At 39.3% G+C, this 16098-nt stretch overlaps 1 protein-coding gene across 1 annotated transcript in view; it reads left to right on the top strand.

Moving 5' to 3' along the window:
* The window catches only part of pnpla7b (patatin-like phospholipase domain containing 7b), a 31271-nt gene that overhangs the window by 10813 nt on the left and 4360 nt on the right, over window positions 1–16098 (top strand). Inside the window, exons 13-31 of the mRNA XM_034871990.1 lie at window positions 24–101; window positions 851–933; window positions 1585–1734; window positions 2143–2220; window positions 3900–4105; window positions 4209–4340; window positions 5903–6026; window positions 6373–6562; window positions 7203–7352; window positions 7872–7935; window positions 8222–8390; window positions 9549–9731; window positions 9823–9941; window positions 11674–11830; window positions 12919–13035; window positions 14076–14145; window positions 14536–14652; window positions 15427–15575; window positions 15929–16081. Coding sequence (XP_034727881.1) covers window positions 24–101; window positions 851–933; window positions 1585–1734; window positions 2143–2220; window positions 3900–4105; window positions 4209–4340; window positions 5903–6026; window positions 6373–6562; window positions 7203–7352; window positions 7872–7935; window positions 8222–8390; window positions 9549–9731; window positions 9823–9941; window positions 11674–11830; window positions 12919–13035; window positions 14076–14145; window positions 14536–14652; window positions 15427–15575; window positions 15929–16081 — 2489 coding nt within the window. The remainder of the gene's footprint in view (window positions 1–23; window positions 102–850; window positions 934–1584; window positions 1735–2142; window positions 2221–3899; window positions 4106–4208; window positions 4341–5902; window positions 6027–6372; window positions 6563–7202; window positions 7353–7871; window positions 7936–8221; window positions 8391–9548; window positions 9732–9822; window positions 9942–11673; window positions 11831–12918; window positions 13036–14075; window positions 14146–14535; window positions 14653–15426; window positions 15576–15928; window positions 16082–16098) is intronic.

The following is a 16098-nucleotide window of genomic DNA, read 5'->3' as shown; positions in this document are numbered from 1 at the left end:
TTTCTTGTTACACACTATAACAGAAAAGTCCAGCTTCTCGGACATGTCAACATCTAAATACAAGAAATCTCGCTCGCAATCCACCCCAATGGCTGTCACAGGTATAAACACACACAGCATCACTTTTATACATGTACATATTGTAGATGTTTTGATTTTCTTTACTTTCTTGTCTCGGTAGGACAGATGTAATGAACTATATAAACTGTGAATGGTACTGGCCATTCTTAATAGGTATAAGCTGTATTATAATGTTTTTTAAGGCCCTGGAACAGTAGGCAATAACACTTTAGGACAAACATTTAGAAAATTTGCAGTAGCTTTTCCTTCTAATGAGCTGATGAGAAGTCAATAAAGAGAAATCTGACTTTTTGTCAGTTCCTTGCGGGCTGATTTGAAGTGTTTTAGCAGGTCACAAATAATAATTTGTTATGAAACCAAATCACCAATAATTTCACACTTCCGCAACTAATTTCATTACTTATGTTCTCATGTGCAAGTTTTTTGCTTATTAAAGAATTAAGACGGATTCTTTTCATAGTTAAGAACTAAAGAGGTATGCATAAAGGCTTTAGGATGCCCTACACATTATTGTAGGCCCAGTTTAATGTGAAACTTCATTTTATACACTACATGTAGTAGGGGGTTCCTGCTCCATATCTCTTTTAGTTAAGGGGTCTTTGGTTTTAACAACGTTGAAGTACAGTACAACACTGCAGCCTCCGAGACACATTGGCGCGGGGAGATGCTTGTACATCTAGTTATAATAATAATTGTGTTAAAGTGTATTGTTACCGATACTGCTCCTTCATGAGCAATAAGATGACTGTGAACCTTTTGTGTTATGCAGGTGACATGTCAGTGAACCTCAACACAGTGTATGAACGGGCCAAAGTTGACAAAGAGGACGCTCTGGCTCACAGTCCTGTGAAGGTCTCTGGATAAGGATTTTCTTTCTTGCACCTGCTGCTGGTTTGAACCCAAGTGTTGAATATCTGGGGCCAGTTACACAGAGATATTTTAGACTAGTGGTCTAGTGGCCTTGATTAATCTAATGCAAGTTAGACTGTTTAAAAAAATTCCCTTTTGCACCAAATGACAAAAAAGATATATGTTTGGAGTGAGTAATCAGAAGGAAGAGAGTTTTAGAGAGCACAGGAGCAATGCCCAGCCGTGAGTACGTCATCGCTCATGTTCATTTGTCCAAGGAAACTGTCCTGCCCAAAAAGCCATTTTTTATGTTGTCTGACTCTTCTGTATTCCCCAACAAGAATGTCCTTATAACTGTTGCATTTTTCAAGGAAACTGCCAGAGTTAAAGGACCGAGCGTCAGCCATGCTTTTTAGTTGTGTGTTTGTATGATTAAGCAAATTATTATGCCACTTTGATGTAGACTTAGCCTAAGAAAAATAATACTAATTAAAACAATGCAATACAGGGTTACACAGTGGATTTCATGAATTTTTTTAGTACACTGCATAGGCATATATAGGGAATTGTTTGACTTTGAATAAGCACTTAGTTTGTGGTTAAGTGCCTTTTTAAAGGGCTTGAAGTCTTAATTAACCTTTTCTGTCTCCTCAGTCTATTCTAAAGAAGAGTGTGACAATGCAGGACACTCCATCAGCCGTTTACTACTATAATGATGCTGGGGGAGGAAATCTCCAGCATAATAAAGTTAATGTCATTTTCCAAGCTGCCAAAAAGGATCTGCTGAAAGTCCTCCAAATACAGGTAAGTACAGACTGTATATGTCCGTTCAGCACAGAGTTCGGTTTGAAATATGTGTTCCTAATTCTTGTTTTAAACAGGGGGAAATGAAACAGACATGGAAACACTATAAAAACAAATCTGTGAAAAATTACTAATAATAAATTTAGTTTGTTTAGGTGACGTGTCAAACTTAAGGCCAATGGACCGAACCCAGCCCCTCACAAACTTTGATCTGGTTCGCATATCAATTTAGGTTCACAATAAATTTTGGCCAAAATAAGGGAAACTAATTTTCACTAATGTGTTTCTTATATATCAGTGAGGTTTAGGTGATCTTGCAACAGTTTTGTAATTATGAATCCATTTTTTAACTTGACGCTTGACAAATACATTTCCCTGTGTTTTTAATATATACTGCTTTTTTATCAGGACGCCAGTCTGCTGGAGGGGAGGGTGAATCTTCGGCAGGTCAAAGCCGGTTCTGTTGTGGCCCAACAGGGAGACCAGGTCAGACACAAACTCACCTCTCAATGTGTTGCTACTAATACTCAGTTTGGTTTAGACATCGGGTGGTGCTAGGTAGAGCATGCAGGGGACAGGACAAATTACACCGTGGTCATAGCCGGTTGGTAATTTGGTCATTAAACAACCAAGTCTCTTTTTTTGTTCCTTTACTCCGCCTGATAATTTCAGTATCACCGTGAATACTCCACACAATGAGCCGCTCTGTAGAAGCTTGGGACAATCAGAGATTCCGTGGTCTTTGTACTAGGGAGATGGCATGGTAAAATGCGTTTGAGGTCCAATTCAAATCCTTCAGACATTTCTGTTCTCATCTCTGCCGGGTAATGTCTAGATAAACTTTCACATTTAATATAATTAATTTATTCATCTCCCCCTAGTGCTTGTAATGGCATTTGCAAGTTTGGTCCGCGTCAGAAGTAAAACAACCACTCAGAGTCAAGGAGTCTTTAACACAGTGTCAGGGCTGCTCGTGAACTCCCATCAAACTATCAAACCAGGCAGCGCTGATTAATTGATTCAAATATGAATTAAGATTCACGAGCAGTCATTGGCACTGTGTTAGAAGCTCCTTGGCTCAGATTGTTTGTTTTCCTTATGGCGTTAGCAGCACCAGGAGAAGGCAGAGGAACATAACTGTTTCATAGATGATCTGATTCGTGTCGTACTGTCAGTATATAGTGACATTTTGAGCAAATATGACAGACCGGTATGGACCGAATATGAAGTGTGGAATGGAGTTGGAAAAGGTGCCAGTTCACCTCTTGGACAAGGTGCCCTTGAGCAAAGTACTGAACTCCCAACCGCTTGGGGCACCTGTCCATGAACAGCCCTCTTACTCTGACCAGGGTTTGCGCGGGGTCTTAAAAAGTCTAAAATTTAGAAATACAAATTTTAGGCCTTAAAAAGTCTTACATTTGCTAAATTATAGTGATTTAGGTCTTAAAGAATTTTAACAGGTCTTAGTTTTTCTACACATAATACTACCTCTAATGCTGATTAAAATGCTCCTGCAGCACTTTAGAATGTTTTTCTATGTGTTTTTTTTCACTAATCCAAATATAAATCGCTGTAATACGACAACAAATTATACCAACATACAACTTATTTTGCAGCCAATCCAGTTCCGTGTTATTGTTCTCTTTCGGATTGTACTACAGACATAAAAGGGATTTTTAGTCATTATGGTCTCTAAAAGGTCTGAAAAAGTCTTAAATTTGACTTGGCAAAACCTGCAGAAACTCTGTCTGACATCCATCCAACTAGTGCATGTATATAGGATCTGTCCTGGTGTGTATTTCAGGCCTTTGTGTAATGTTTGTACCAACAGAGTGTGAAATACAAATTCCCCTCAAGAGATTTATAAAGTATGAATTTTCCTTTTTCTTATTTAAGGTTAAACAACAAACAAAATAAAACTATAGAAGGGAAGGAATAGAAAGGGCCTTTTGCTTTGTCACTGATTGAGCTGCAGTTGATTGGTTTAAAGTTCTGAAAATAAATTACTCATATCAGAAATCAAAATTTGACAAATATTCTCTGCACTTAGCTTTTTTCCCCAGGCTTTTTTGGGAGATACTACATTACCTTTCTCCCCACAATTCTTTACATGGATGTGTGTATAATCCTCATTCTGACTATTTCTTGTTCTTCTTCTCTTACAGGATGTCAGCGTGGCGTTTATCATCTCGGGGTTGCTCCATGTTTACCAGCGTATGATAGACCGTGAGGAAGAGACCCTGCTGTTTGTCACCCACCCAGGAGAGATGGTGGGTCACCTGGCTGTTCTCACGGGGGAGCCCCTTATCTTCAGTGTCCGGGCTCACAAAGACTGCACCTTCCTCTCCATATCCAAGGCCCACTTTTATGAGTAGGAGCAAGCTCACAAACAAAACTTTTGTTAGGGTTCCATTGTGAGTTCTTCCTATCACAAACAATGCAATGCAATACAATCTGTGTTTTCAACATTGCAGAATGATGCGTGAGGATCCCAGGGTGGTGCTGAACGTAGCTCACACTGTGGTGAAGAGAGTGTCGCCATTTGTCCGACAGATTGACTTCGCCCTGGACTGGATGGCTGTGGAGGCCGGCCGTGCCGTCTACAGGTATCTGCTCTGTGGATTAGTTTCTTACTAAAACTATTAAAGCGCCACTAGTATCAGTATGAATGAAATATATTTTATTTAGATGAAAAGCCTTTATTGTCATTATCTTACAATTAATACAACAAAATCGTAAGTTCCTTTCTCAGTGGTGACAAAAAATAAACTATATTGCGCACATTCATATATAAAATAATAACAACATTCATTCAACAGCCAAAATTCATCATGAAACAAGGGCAGGTAGTTGGTGATAAAAAAACAATATAATAACTTCCGGATACAGGCAGTTTGATGGCGTTGAGCCAACATGGACGAGCAACTGGATATACTCTCATCTCTTTCATCTTAAAATGTTTGATGCTCCTCTATGTCAAAACTTTGACTAACATTAGGTTAGAGAGCTAATTTACCTGTTGGGTTGTCTCGCATTGTCAGACCCTCCTCCACAGTGCTGCAGAGGAAGGTCTTGCTTCCACCTCAGGGACGCTTCTTTTGTGTTGGGGTTCTAAACTCCGGTGGATTCTCTGCAGGGTAAATCCAGACAGCTATCTAAACTATCTGCCTCCACAACACTGCGGAGGAAGGTCTGGCTAGTCCACACAGCATACCAGGATGGGAAAGAAACATGCTCTGATTTATTGGCATTTCTTTTAAACCAATCACACTATGCTATACTCCAAACAAAATGACGGCGCCGCTGCAAAATAGCCTTGTTTTGGTAGAACGTGTGTGCGTTAAAAAGTTGTTGTAGTCGCCCAACAAAAAGCTTAGATTGGTCAGATAGTTTAGCTAGCTGTCTGGATTTACCCTGCAGAGATCTGAGGACCAGGCAACAATAGTCCTCATAAATCCACCAGAGTTTAGTACGCCAACACAAAGAAAGCGGACGGAAAGTAGGACATCGGGCCGAAAAGGGGAACATCCTGCGGGATCTCCGGCGGCACCGGATCAGTCCCGGAAAAGAAAGAAAGTTGATATTGACTACCTGTTGTGCCACAGATTAAGGAAAATGACAGCACCCAAACTAGCAGTCCGTCCCACTGGTGGTGCGATCGTGCTGTTTCTAACGCTGTATTTATTTTTTTCAACAAATAAAGACAGAAAGAAAGAAAATAAGCACAGAAGAGACCACAGATAATTTGGTCCTCTGTGTTTAGCTACAGATCTTTAAACGTTTCAGTTAAAGCCCAACAGAAAGAAACAAGTTTGCTGATTTCACATATCTCTGCAGCTCAAATCATCGTCCGTTTGTTTTCCCGGAAGGGATTTTTGTGATAGCGCGACTTCAAGCTGATTCTGTATCCGTACATTGATGTCCAATGTTCTTGTGTTTTTGGAGACACTAGAACAACAAATAAAAGGACGTAACCAAGAAAACAAGACGTGAAGAAGTCTATTATGTCTTTTGTTACAGTCACACAGGGAAAGTGACAGCAACAAAGTAAACTTTAATAACTGTACAAATTATCAAAAAATCTATATAAATATGGAGAAAAAAAAGTAAGTGGATTAAATGATTCTAGTGTGTTTGTGTGGTAATGTTGTTTTCTGATTTTTCTTAGACAAGGAGACAAGTCGGATAGCACCTTCATCGTCCTCAGTGGCCGTTTGCGCTCTGTCGTTGCACAGGATGATGGGAAGAAGGAGCTGGCTGGAGAGTATGGCCGTGGGGATCTAATCGGCGTGGTGAGTAGGGATAGGGAACGTTCATATTTTATTGATAGTTCAGGTTAAACTCTTTGTCAAACATGACCAAATACATATCATAGAACTTTCTTTTATTATCCTGTTTGAAAGTCATCAGTATGGTAAAATAATGTAAATAAACTTTAAGGAAGATTTTCTTCTAGGCTAAATCACGTGGTATGGGATAGCTACATACATTTGAGTATTCGTCAATTCCAAAACCAGCGTTTAGGCCGTATCTAAGGCTTGTCTGTTACTGATATCAGTATTGGAACAACTCTAGTTAGTATGATGGACAGTGATTAGAACTTCGGATTTCAGTACACCTGATTTGTGACTTGTCCAGGTCGAGGCGCTGACCCACATGAATCGAGCCACCACGGTACACGCTGTCAGAGACTCTGAGCTCGCCAAGCTACCTGAAGGGGCTCTGAACTCCATCAAGAGGAGGTATCCTCAGGTTGTCACCCGGCTGATTCATTTGCTGGGACAGAAGATCCTGGGCAACATGCAGCAGGTCAATGGGCCTCTGGCTGGTAACTACACCAATTGGAAGATAAAGTTTTTATCAGGTCCAATTCAGTGGCTGGTTCAGAAGAGTTTTATTCACTGCTGTGAAGACAGAAGTTCTCAAGAAGCTGTAGGATTCTCTCTGACCAGGGTTTTATACAAGGTTACAGGAAACAACAGAGTAAACAAACGCTGATTGTCAACTCACAAGTCTGTCTGAGGAGATTTGCATAGACTCAATACTGTCTGCTTCCACTAATTAAACGTGATTTGATTAGTTAAGGTCTGAATTTCTGTTGGAGCCAACCTGGGCTCTAAACACTCACACTGACTAAAGTAAAATATTTAGTTTTAACACTTAGCTGGAGAACGGCAGACAGAGGTAATTCTTTTCTTGTACAACATGCTTTTTGTCAGTGTGTGTCAGGATGGGACTGAATGTACAAATGTATGTAGAAAGGTACAAAGGTATGTAGGAACATACCAGTTATCATGTTCGGTCGAGTTGGCTTTTAATATCAAATGAGATACAATCCTAAAATATGCAAGATAGGGGTTAAAAGAGCTTGAACATGCAGTAAAACTGTATTTTGTATTGCATACATTTAAAACGTATTATTTTCTGTCTAAAATATGTAATGAGAAAAGAACTCCTCTACCCTGCAGCTCGTACTCTGGCTCTCCAGACCCCCACCAGCAAGTGGGATGCAGGGAATCCAGCCTCCAACCTGTCCACTGTGTCCATCCTGCCTGTGTCTGAGGACGTCCCCCTCACTGCCTTCACTCTGGAGCTGCAGCATGCACTTATTGGCATCGGTACACAGACACGCACGCACACACACACACACACAGACGCATTCATGCGCACACACATGCACACACACACAGACGCATGCATGTGCACTCACACGCTCTGCTCTAAAAGTTAGAAACTCTTTTTTTGTGTCACCCTTTCCTGCATATTGCATGTTTATTAGTTGTTTTTATAATGTTATACTGCTGTTGCTGTACACCAAACATTTTTAAAATAACAGTGATATTATAATGTGTGCTGTGGGTAGTACTGTTTGAAAGAACCCCTATCAAAATATATTAAAGAAAGAAAGTCTGGGCCGGTCCAATGCATTACCAAACTAGTGCACAGATAAGGATTAAATACAATAGTACAGGCCTACTGTACTGTCCTCCAAGGGGGCACACATACCTGTCCAATTTAGGGTTTAGGTTATCTACTTTAGTATCTGCACCATGATACATTTATACTACACTTTCATTCACAACAATGGCATAGGTACTATGTTTAAAACGTGTTTAACATGTTTGTGTTTTCTGAAGGCCCCACTCTACTGCTGAACAGTGACTCCATCAAACAGTGCCTAGGCTCTGCTGCTCTGGACAGGTACACATTTGTTCAAGTGATTTAATAGTTAATATAGAAGTGATGCATTCAGTTTTTTTGAAGTCCTACTGCATAAGACATTGATGGTTATTATGTTGGGTTCTTTCTGAAAACAAGACGTTGATTTCGACAGATGTCAATATTCACATTAACATCAGTTACCTAATTTGAAGAGTTTTATACTTGAGAAACAGACATGATTTGTTTAACAGGTGGTATTTAACTAACAGGGAACAAGTTATATGTTGCAAGCTGGCTAATTTTGCCCTCTATTTTATTTTTAAAGTGTCCATGAGTACCGTCTGTCCAGTTGGCTCGGGCAGCAGGAAGACATCCATCGCATTGTCCTCTACCAGTCTGACCCAACCCTAACGCCTTGGACCCAGCGCTGCATCCGCCAGGCTGACTGCATTATCATTGTGGGACTGGGGGAGCAGGAACCCACTGTGGGGGAGGTCAGGTTGTTTTTATGTCTAAAAAAATTATCCTTCTCTTTAACAGAAAGGTCGACCTCCTTAGAAATCCTTTCCACAATGTTGTCAGACACTTAGAATATTAATCTGAGCCTGTCAGTGGTAAAACAAAGGTAAATACAAGCTGGGCAATTGCCCTATTAACTTCCATTAATGCTTGTTTCATCCCTACCAACCACAGCGAGCTCGCTTAATACTGGACCAATGTCAAAGATTGTTTTTCCTATCAGTCACTAAGACAAAAAATCATAGGAAAATAGGGTCCAGGTTGAAAAAAATCCAATGTTTCCCTTCACATACACTAGCACTTTTTCAATAGAAAGCACACATGTTCGAAAAGACAATGTATTTACACAAAAAGAGATTTCATGAAAGTATAGAATAAAACAAATAACATTATAAGGTATGGCCTGGACCTAATTTATTTGTATAGTGTCCTGAGATTATGTTTATTATGATTTGGCACTATAAATGAAGTTGAATTTAATAAAATGAAGAAGCCAATGTAGGGATTGAAACAGACAGATTTATCAGAAATCCAGTTTATTTAAGCATTAGGCATGCTTTTTGTCTTAATTAATTCTAACAGATCAAATGATCGTGGATAAGGTTGCTCTTTATAAGATATTAATAAGGCTAATCCGGGAGATTTTAATGCTTATTACATTTTGGTAAGTAATTAAGTAGGTTGCAGATATGGGGCATAATGTCTAAGTCACCCTTGTTATGCTGTGTTATTAAGATGAGAAAAAATACTTCTTTTGAGTACTTTTTACTTTCGTTATTGTGGGCAAAATCACTGGTACATGTTCAGTTTTTGGAGGAATTCAGGAAAATAAATATGGGTGGGGGAGAGACACATTCTCCCACCTTAAAACTACTACTAAATCACCACAGAGAAAGGCCTACAGTACAGCTAAACTACAGCTATGTCTGTAATATTAGAATACAAACCTTTGTTTCAATTTGACTTCAGCCCAACATCTCAGTAGTTATGAACCGCCATTCTGCAATTTATCTCCATGATGAGCTGAACTTATTTATAACATACAAATGACAAAAAAGTACATTATATATGTAATATCGATATATTGCCCAGCCCTAAGAGCAACTATCTGCTTCCCCTTCCTCCACCTGTAGTTGGAGCGAATGCTGGAGGGCAGTGCAGTCCGTGCTCAGAAGCAGCTGGTGCTGCTGCACAGGGAGGACGGCCCACCGCCAAAGGGGACGGCCGAGTGGCTAAACATGCGGAGCTGGATCTCCAGACACCACCACCTGTCCTGTCCCCGCAGAGTGTTCTCCCGGAGGAGTTTACCTAAGCTGGTACTAACCACCGACCAACGTAGTCTTTTATGGGCAATTTTGGCCCAGTCGGCAAGTGCTTATTTTCTGTGTGTATGTTTTTGGTTTTTAGAGAGAGTTGTACCAGCGTGTGTTTGAAAAGAGTGCAGATCGTCACTCCGACTTCTCTCGTCTGGCCAGGATCCTGACAGGAAACAGCATCGCCCTTGTGCTTGGTGGAGGGGGCGCCAGGTACTGCGGCTTTATATTTAGTTTTTTTATTGGTTTACACATATATAAATAATACAGATTAATATAGACATAATCAATAAAGATGTGATGGAGAGATGAAAAACAAAACCTAAGGGGCTTAATCTGGGCACTCTCCAATGCATATTCCAATTAAAATAGAAAGATCTGAAAAGAAAAGAGAAAATAGAGCCAAAAACTAAAATAACATACAATATCAAATCAACATGCAAATCTAAAGAAAATTACATTAGAACTTTGTTTATTTAGCCATACCATATACAAACGCATTGAATACGCCAGCATTATAAAACCTTTGGTACCTCCACATATTAGCAATTTTTTTCTAATTAACTGAGGAGATTGAAATTTTGGAATGTGACATCAGTGAACCCCACACAGAATGCAGTTATTTACCAACTGTGTAATTCTTTGTAGCGTCAAAGTAAGGAGAGCGTACAGAGATCTGATGCTAGGGATTCTAGCTTTGTGTGGACATAGAAGGCACTATCTATAGATTGTGTTTCACTTTTTTGTTTCTAATCATTACTTCTTATAGAAAATACAAATTATTTGTTTCTTTATACCATTTTTCCTTCCCGATACTGATTCCGATTCCAACTTGTGCATTGGCCGAGACCGAGTACCAATCCGAGACCAGTGTGTTAAAAAATGCATATATTTTATTATGTTTAAACAGCTGTATACTACTATCCCTATGTGGATGTGATATGATTTCTATCTTTGTTGAAAGGCTTCGCTCAAATTTTTGTGAAACTTACACAAATACAGAGAAGTAAGGCCATATAACTTTTATTTATTATCCAGTTTGAAAGTCATCAGTACTGGAAAAGAACGTAAACAAACTTTGAAAAAGATTTTCTTCTGGGCTAAATTACGTGGTATCAGACGCCGCATAAATTCCAGAACTCGTCAATACCGATATCAGCATTTAAAGCCATAGTGCGTAGTTTCTGTCTCCCCGATGAGGAATCCTAAGTAATGACAGCAAAACTGCTCAGAAAAGTCACCGGACGCCAGAATCTTCTACATAGCCATACTGAGAAATACAGAGAGAGTTGTGTGGAGTGTTAGTTAGCTTTGTAGCAACTCATTTGGCAACGGCTTGAACGTAATGGATGTTTATTAAAATCACAAAGTTATGCACTAAAGCTTTAAGGCTGTATCAAAGACTCTTCCGATACTGGCATCGGAACAGCTCAACGAGTAGAGGTACAGTAGGCGGTGTGGCTCCCGTCCTACAAACTATCAGTCTTGGCATCTCTGATTATTACCGAATAGCAAACCCTCTGCTAGTTCTCCCACAGGCCAATGCTTGACTCTTTTTGTTAATGTTCCCATGAGACATGATTACACATGTTGTAAAGTCATTCAAACATAATTATACATGTTGTATTTGAAGTAAAATGTATGACTTCCCTCCTAATCTAAAGGTAATCACAAACAAAGTCAAACTCTGGAAAAACATGCAATTATTATGTCACTACGGACAACATTTTCAAGATCCTTAAAAATTGATAATGCAGTCAGCGTTACAGTATAAAAAGAAAATATTTAGGTAAAACATTAAAAAATACAAAAATACACATACATGTGATATTGATTTTTTTTATTTTTTTTTTCACCCCTATTACATATAAAACAGATGGACTTGTTAGAATAGACCAAAAGTGTGTCGTGTGATGCTATTTGATGGAGGACTGTCTCTTTTCAGGGGTTGCTCTCAGGTGGGTATCCTGCGCGCCCTGAACGAGGCGGGGATCCCTGTTGACATGGTGGGCGGCACCTCCATCGGCTCCTTGATGGGAGCGCTGTACGCTGAGGAGAAGAGCAACAGTCACATGAGGGTCCGGGCTCGGGAGTGGGCCATGGTGTGTTGACATCATACTGAAGATAGGAAAATACTTACCTGTGTTGTTGTACTCGAGACCGGTCGTGGTATCAAGACCATTATCTTAAACTTGCGGTCTCGTCTCTGAATCGATTGTGATTTGTCTCAATCACATTTTTACTTGGTCTAAATGATAAAGAAGACTTGGGATTTTATTTCAAGACCGGTCAAGACCACAACTGCAGGGATATCGCTAAATTGCGTGTGAATTACTGTAATTGGATGTAAAGCTTCCTGCTTCATATGTAATCAATAACTTTTCTAATTTCTAATTTGAAATTGGTTATTGTTAATCACATCTCCCAGACACTTTAACACACACTCCCAAGAAAGTGAATGCAGGAATACAGGAGAAAAGATCTGGCTATCCAGCCCTGGTCTGGTCTTAGTGTTGACTTCGTCTCGATACACTCTGGTCTTGGTCTCGGTTTAGATGGTCTTGACTACAACACTGCTACTTATAAAAACCTTTCTCTCTCAATTTGAAAATGACAAATGTCACAACTTGTATTTTTGTCATTATTATGAAAGAAATGTGGCTTCACATCAAGATTTTGGTCTTGCTATTATGATATATGCTGTAATATTTAGGGTATGGGGGCATTACTCTGCCAGAGTGACTCCTGAGACAGCTCGTGTGTGTTTTGACATTTCATTATTGGTACAACCGCTCTGTGATCAGACAAAACACTCTTTCCTTCGTTACTTCCATCAGACAGACAATACAAAAAAAACCTGAAAAAAAACCTATATAAAAATGTTGTCCCCTCAGCAATAACTACTCTGAACAACATAAAATAGACACTGTAAAACTGCTGTTTTGTATGTTTCCTCATGTGTTTGTTTTAAAGTTGTGTTTTTTTAGTGAGCCTTGTTAAAGAAGACTTTCTGTCACTGCTTGGGACAGACAATTAAGCTATCTATCTATCTATATATCTACATAGTATCTATCTACTAGTTTTCCTTATGTAATTTTTATTTATAAGAAATCATTTTGGTAAAAGCTAATTTAGTTTCCTGTCCATACACACTCCTTCACTTCCCTTCTTCACTTCCTTTCTTTCTCAGGGTATGACCTCTTACTTTAAGAAGATCTTGGATCTGACCTACCCTGTTACCTCCATGTTTTCTGGAGCGTCCTTTAACTCCAGCGTTAGCTCCGTCTTCAAGGGTAAACAGATAGAGGTAAGTTCTCCAAAAAGACAAAGACTTAAAGCTCTGCAGTAAGGCACACAGGGTTATTAGACTTTTAGAGAACATTGGTATTATTATGCAATTCACTTAAAGCTATAGTAAAGTAGCTATACATTCAATCCATTGCCAAAGAATATCAGCTCCATACAACTCTCTCTGTATGTGCTCGATTACTGAAGGCTTGTATCCTGTGGATGCCAACAGTTTTGTCATTACTTTAAATTCCTCACGGGGGAGACAGAAACTACGCACTATAGCTTTAACCCTCTGAGGACAAAAGAGGCAAGTCCAAGCAATATTTGACAAAACTTCTACGCAAAAAGCAATATTACAAAATTTCTTTTAGACATTTATTTACTATTTTATTCATATATTACACTACTTGTGTGAACCAAAGACATTTGTAAACTTTTTTCAAGTACCAAAACAGTTTCAGTTTACAGTTTTTTCACAAGAGATTTAAGAACATTCAAAAAGAAAACTTTTCAGAAAAGTTTTCAGCTTTAAGGCCAAGTTATCTCTTTAAACTTTGCTCTGGAAAACAATTTGGGCCTCACTATACAGAAAGCTGAGTTTGCTCTGAACATTTGGATATGAAACACATGTGGATCTGGTTATATGCCAATATCCTTAAAATGTGAATTTAAAAAGCAATGTAAAATGCCCTTAGCACTAAGAGCGTTAACAAGGGACCTGCAAGTGTGACCTGCTTTTTGTCGGCTCTGCTGTGCGTGTTTATCATAGCGTATTTAATCTAACATTGTGCAGCATCATTTGGATTCGGTTACCACAGCTGAAAGTCGATTCAATCTGTCCTCTTTTTATTTCAAACCTGAAGTGAGGATTTTAAATAATAAATAGATATTTCATTTTTAGCACATTTGGGTTAAATCAGTAGTACTTGCATCAAATACAGATGGTACATTTGTTACAAAGCAAAAGTAAGCACTTGTTGTATCTTTTTAATAATAACAATCTATAATACTGGCTATAATAATACTTAACTGCTTTTACCACCTTTCCTTTGCTAGGACCTGTGGCTGCCGTACTTCGCCATTACAACAGATATCACAGCTTCCTCCATGAGAGTTCACACTGACGGTCTGTGCAACCTTGGAATCTTTTATTTCTTCATTTTTGTTTCAATTTGAAGATAGCAAAATACAAATTAATTTACATTTTTAAATTACTGTAAACAAACATTATTTTACAAAAGAAATCTTTTTACCGAAAACGAAGGCAGCAAATGGTTTCCTGGAGGGTGGAGAAACATGTGGAGCAAAGCAAACCTTAATTCTGCTGATATGGCACATTGATTTACAAGAACATTTTCTAATTCTATAAAAAGGTTGCTATAAAAAGGTTGCTATTCCCTGATGTGAAGCGAGTTTTAATACTGCTTAAAGTAAGCTACAGTATGTATTTTTACTGCTCTGTCATACCTTAAGAATTTTTCATCCTGGTAACAGTACACTGGTCTCTCCTCTTCAGGTTCGCTGTGGCGGTATGTCAGGGCCAGTATGTCACTGTCTGGTTACTTGCCACCTCTCTGTGATCCCAAAGATGGACACTTACTCATGGATGGAGGCTACATCAACAACCTGCCTGGTGAGAGACACTAAGAGAGTGGAGGTGGACTTTACTGGTTATGCTTTACATGAGTGGGAGTATATTCCCAAGTCTGGCTAGTCCACACAGCATTCTGGGATGGGAGTTAAACGTGCTCTGGTTAATTAGCATTCTTTAAACCAAACACAATCGTCTTGGGCGGAGCTAAGCACCGGATGGAGCAACGGTGCTGCTGCAAAATAGTCTCAACTTCTTTTGGTGTTTTTTTTTACGTCAAAGGTAGTTTTAGTCGTGCAACAGAAAACGTCAGATATGACAGATAGTCTATCTAGCTGTCTGGATTTAGCCTGCAGAGATCTGAGGAGCAGTTAACTATAATCCCCAGAAGTCCACCAGAGCTTAAAACGGCAACACAAAGAAAGAGGAAGGGGATGGACATCCGGCCTAAAATGAGGGACATCTGGTGGAATTTCCAGTGGTATTCCTCCTAACATTTAATATTCATAACTAAATAAGCATTACTCAAATTTAAAGTTTAAAACAAAAAACGTCCTTAGTTTATATTTTTATTACAGTAAATACTAAGCTAATGTCCATTAGGACCGTGCGGGTGTTGGGAGATCAATTTGATTGACTGATAACATGAGCAAAGAAAAAACACCAAAACATAAATCTTTCATGTGAAGAAAACTTTGGCACATCATTTTGTGATCATGTCAGACCTCATTGTTCACGATAAGAAGCTGACTGAGAAAATAGGTTGCAAGGGCCGTTAAGACCTAGAATACATGTCTCTCTTATTTTGGTGTCCAGCCGATGTGGCTCGCTCTATGGGGGCCAAGGTTGTGATTGCAATAGATGTTGGAAGTCAGGACGAAACCAACCTGACCAACTACGGGGACTCGCTGAACGGCTGGTGGCTGCTGTGGAAACGGTTCAACCCTCTGGCTGAGAAAGTCAAGGTACACTTTCATGTGAAATGTCCGGTGGTGAAAGAAGTATTCTGCTTCTTTACTTAAGTAAAAATACTAATAGCACACTGTAAAAAAACTCTGTTCCTTACCTTAGCATTTGCACTTAAGTAAAGTATCTTAGTAAATGTACTTAGTTACATTCCACCACTGCAAATATCCTCTTTAGTTATTATTGTGGCCATGGCAACAACTAAAAATAATCCAGAAAAGAGGAAAAAAGTTAACATCTGCTGAACTTATTTTAGAATAGTAGAGAGTCTATATATGAAAATCATAAACTCTAGAGAACATCAGTACCAGCCTTCACAGCAATGTTGGACTCAACTAATGTTGCCTACCAGGTCCTGAACATGGCCGAGATCCAAACCCGGCTTGCCTACGTCTGCTGTGTGCGGCAGCTGGAACTGGTCAAGGACAGTGATTACTGCGAGTACATCCGGCCGCCCATCAACCACTACGGCACACTAGAGTTTGGCAAGTTTGACGAGATCGCTGTGAGTAACCCCCATCC

Source organism: Etheostoma cragini, chromosome 5 (assembly GCF_013103735.1).
Source record: "Etheostoma cragini isolate CJK2018 chromosome 5, CSU_Ecrag_1.0, whole genome shotgun sequence".
Lineage (NCBI taxonomy): Eukaryota > Metazoa > Chordata > Actinopteri > Perciformes > Percidae > Etheostoma > Etheostoma cragini.
This window is presented reverse-complemented; position numbering and strand designations above follow the sequence as displayed.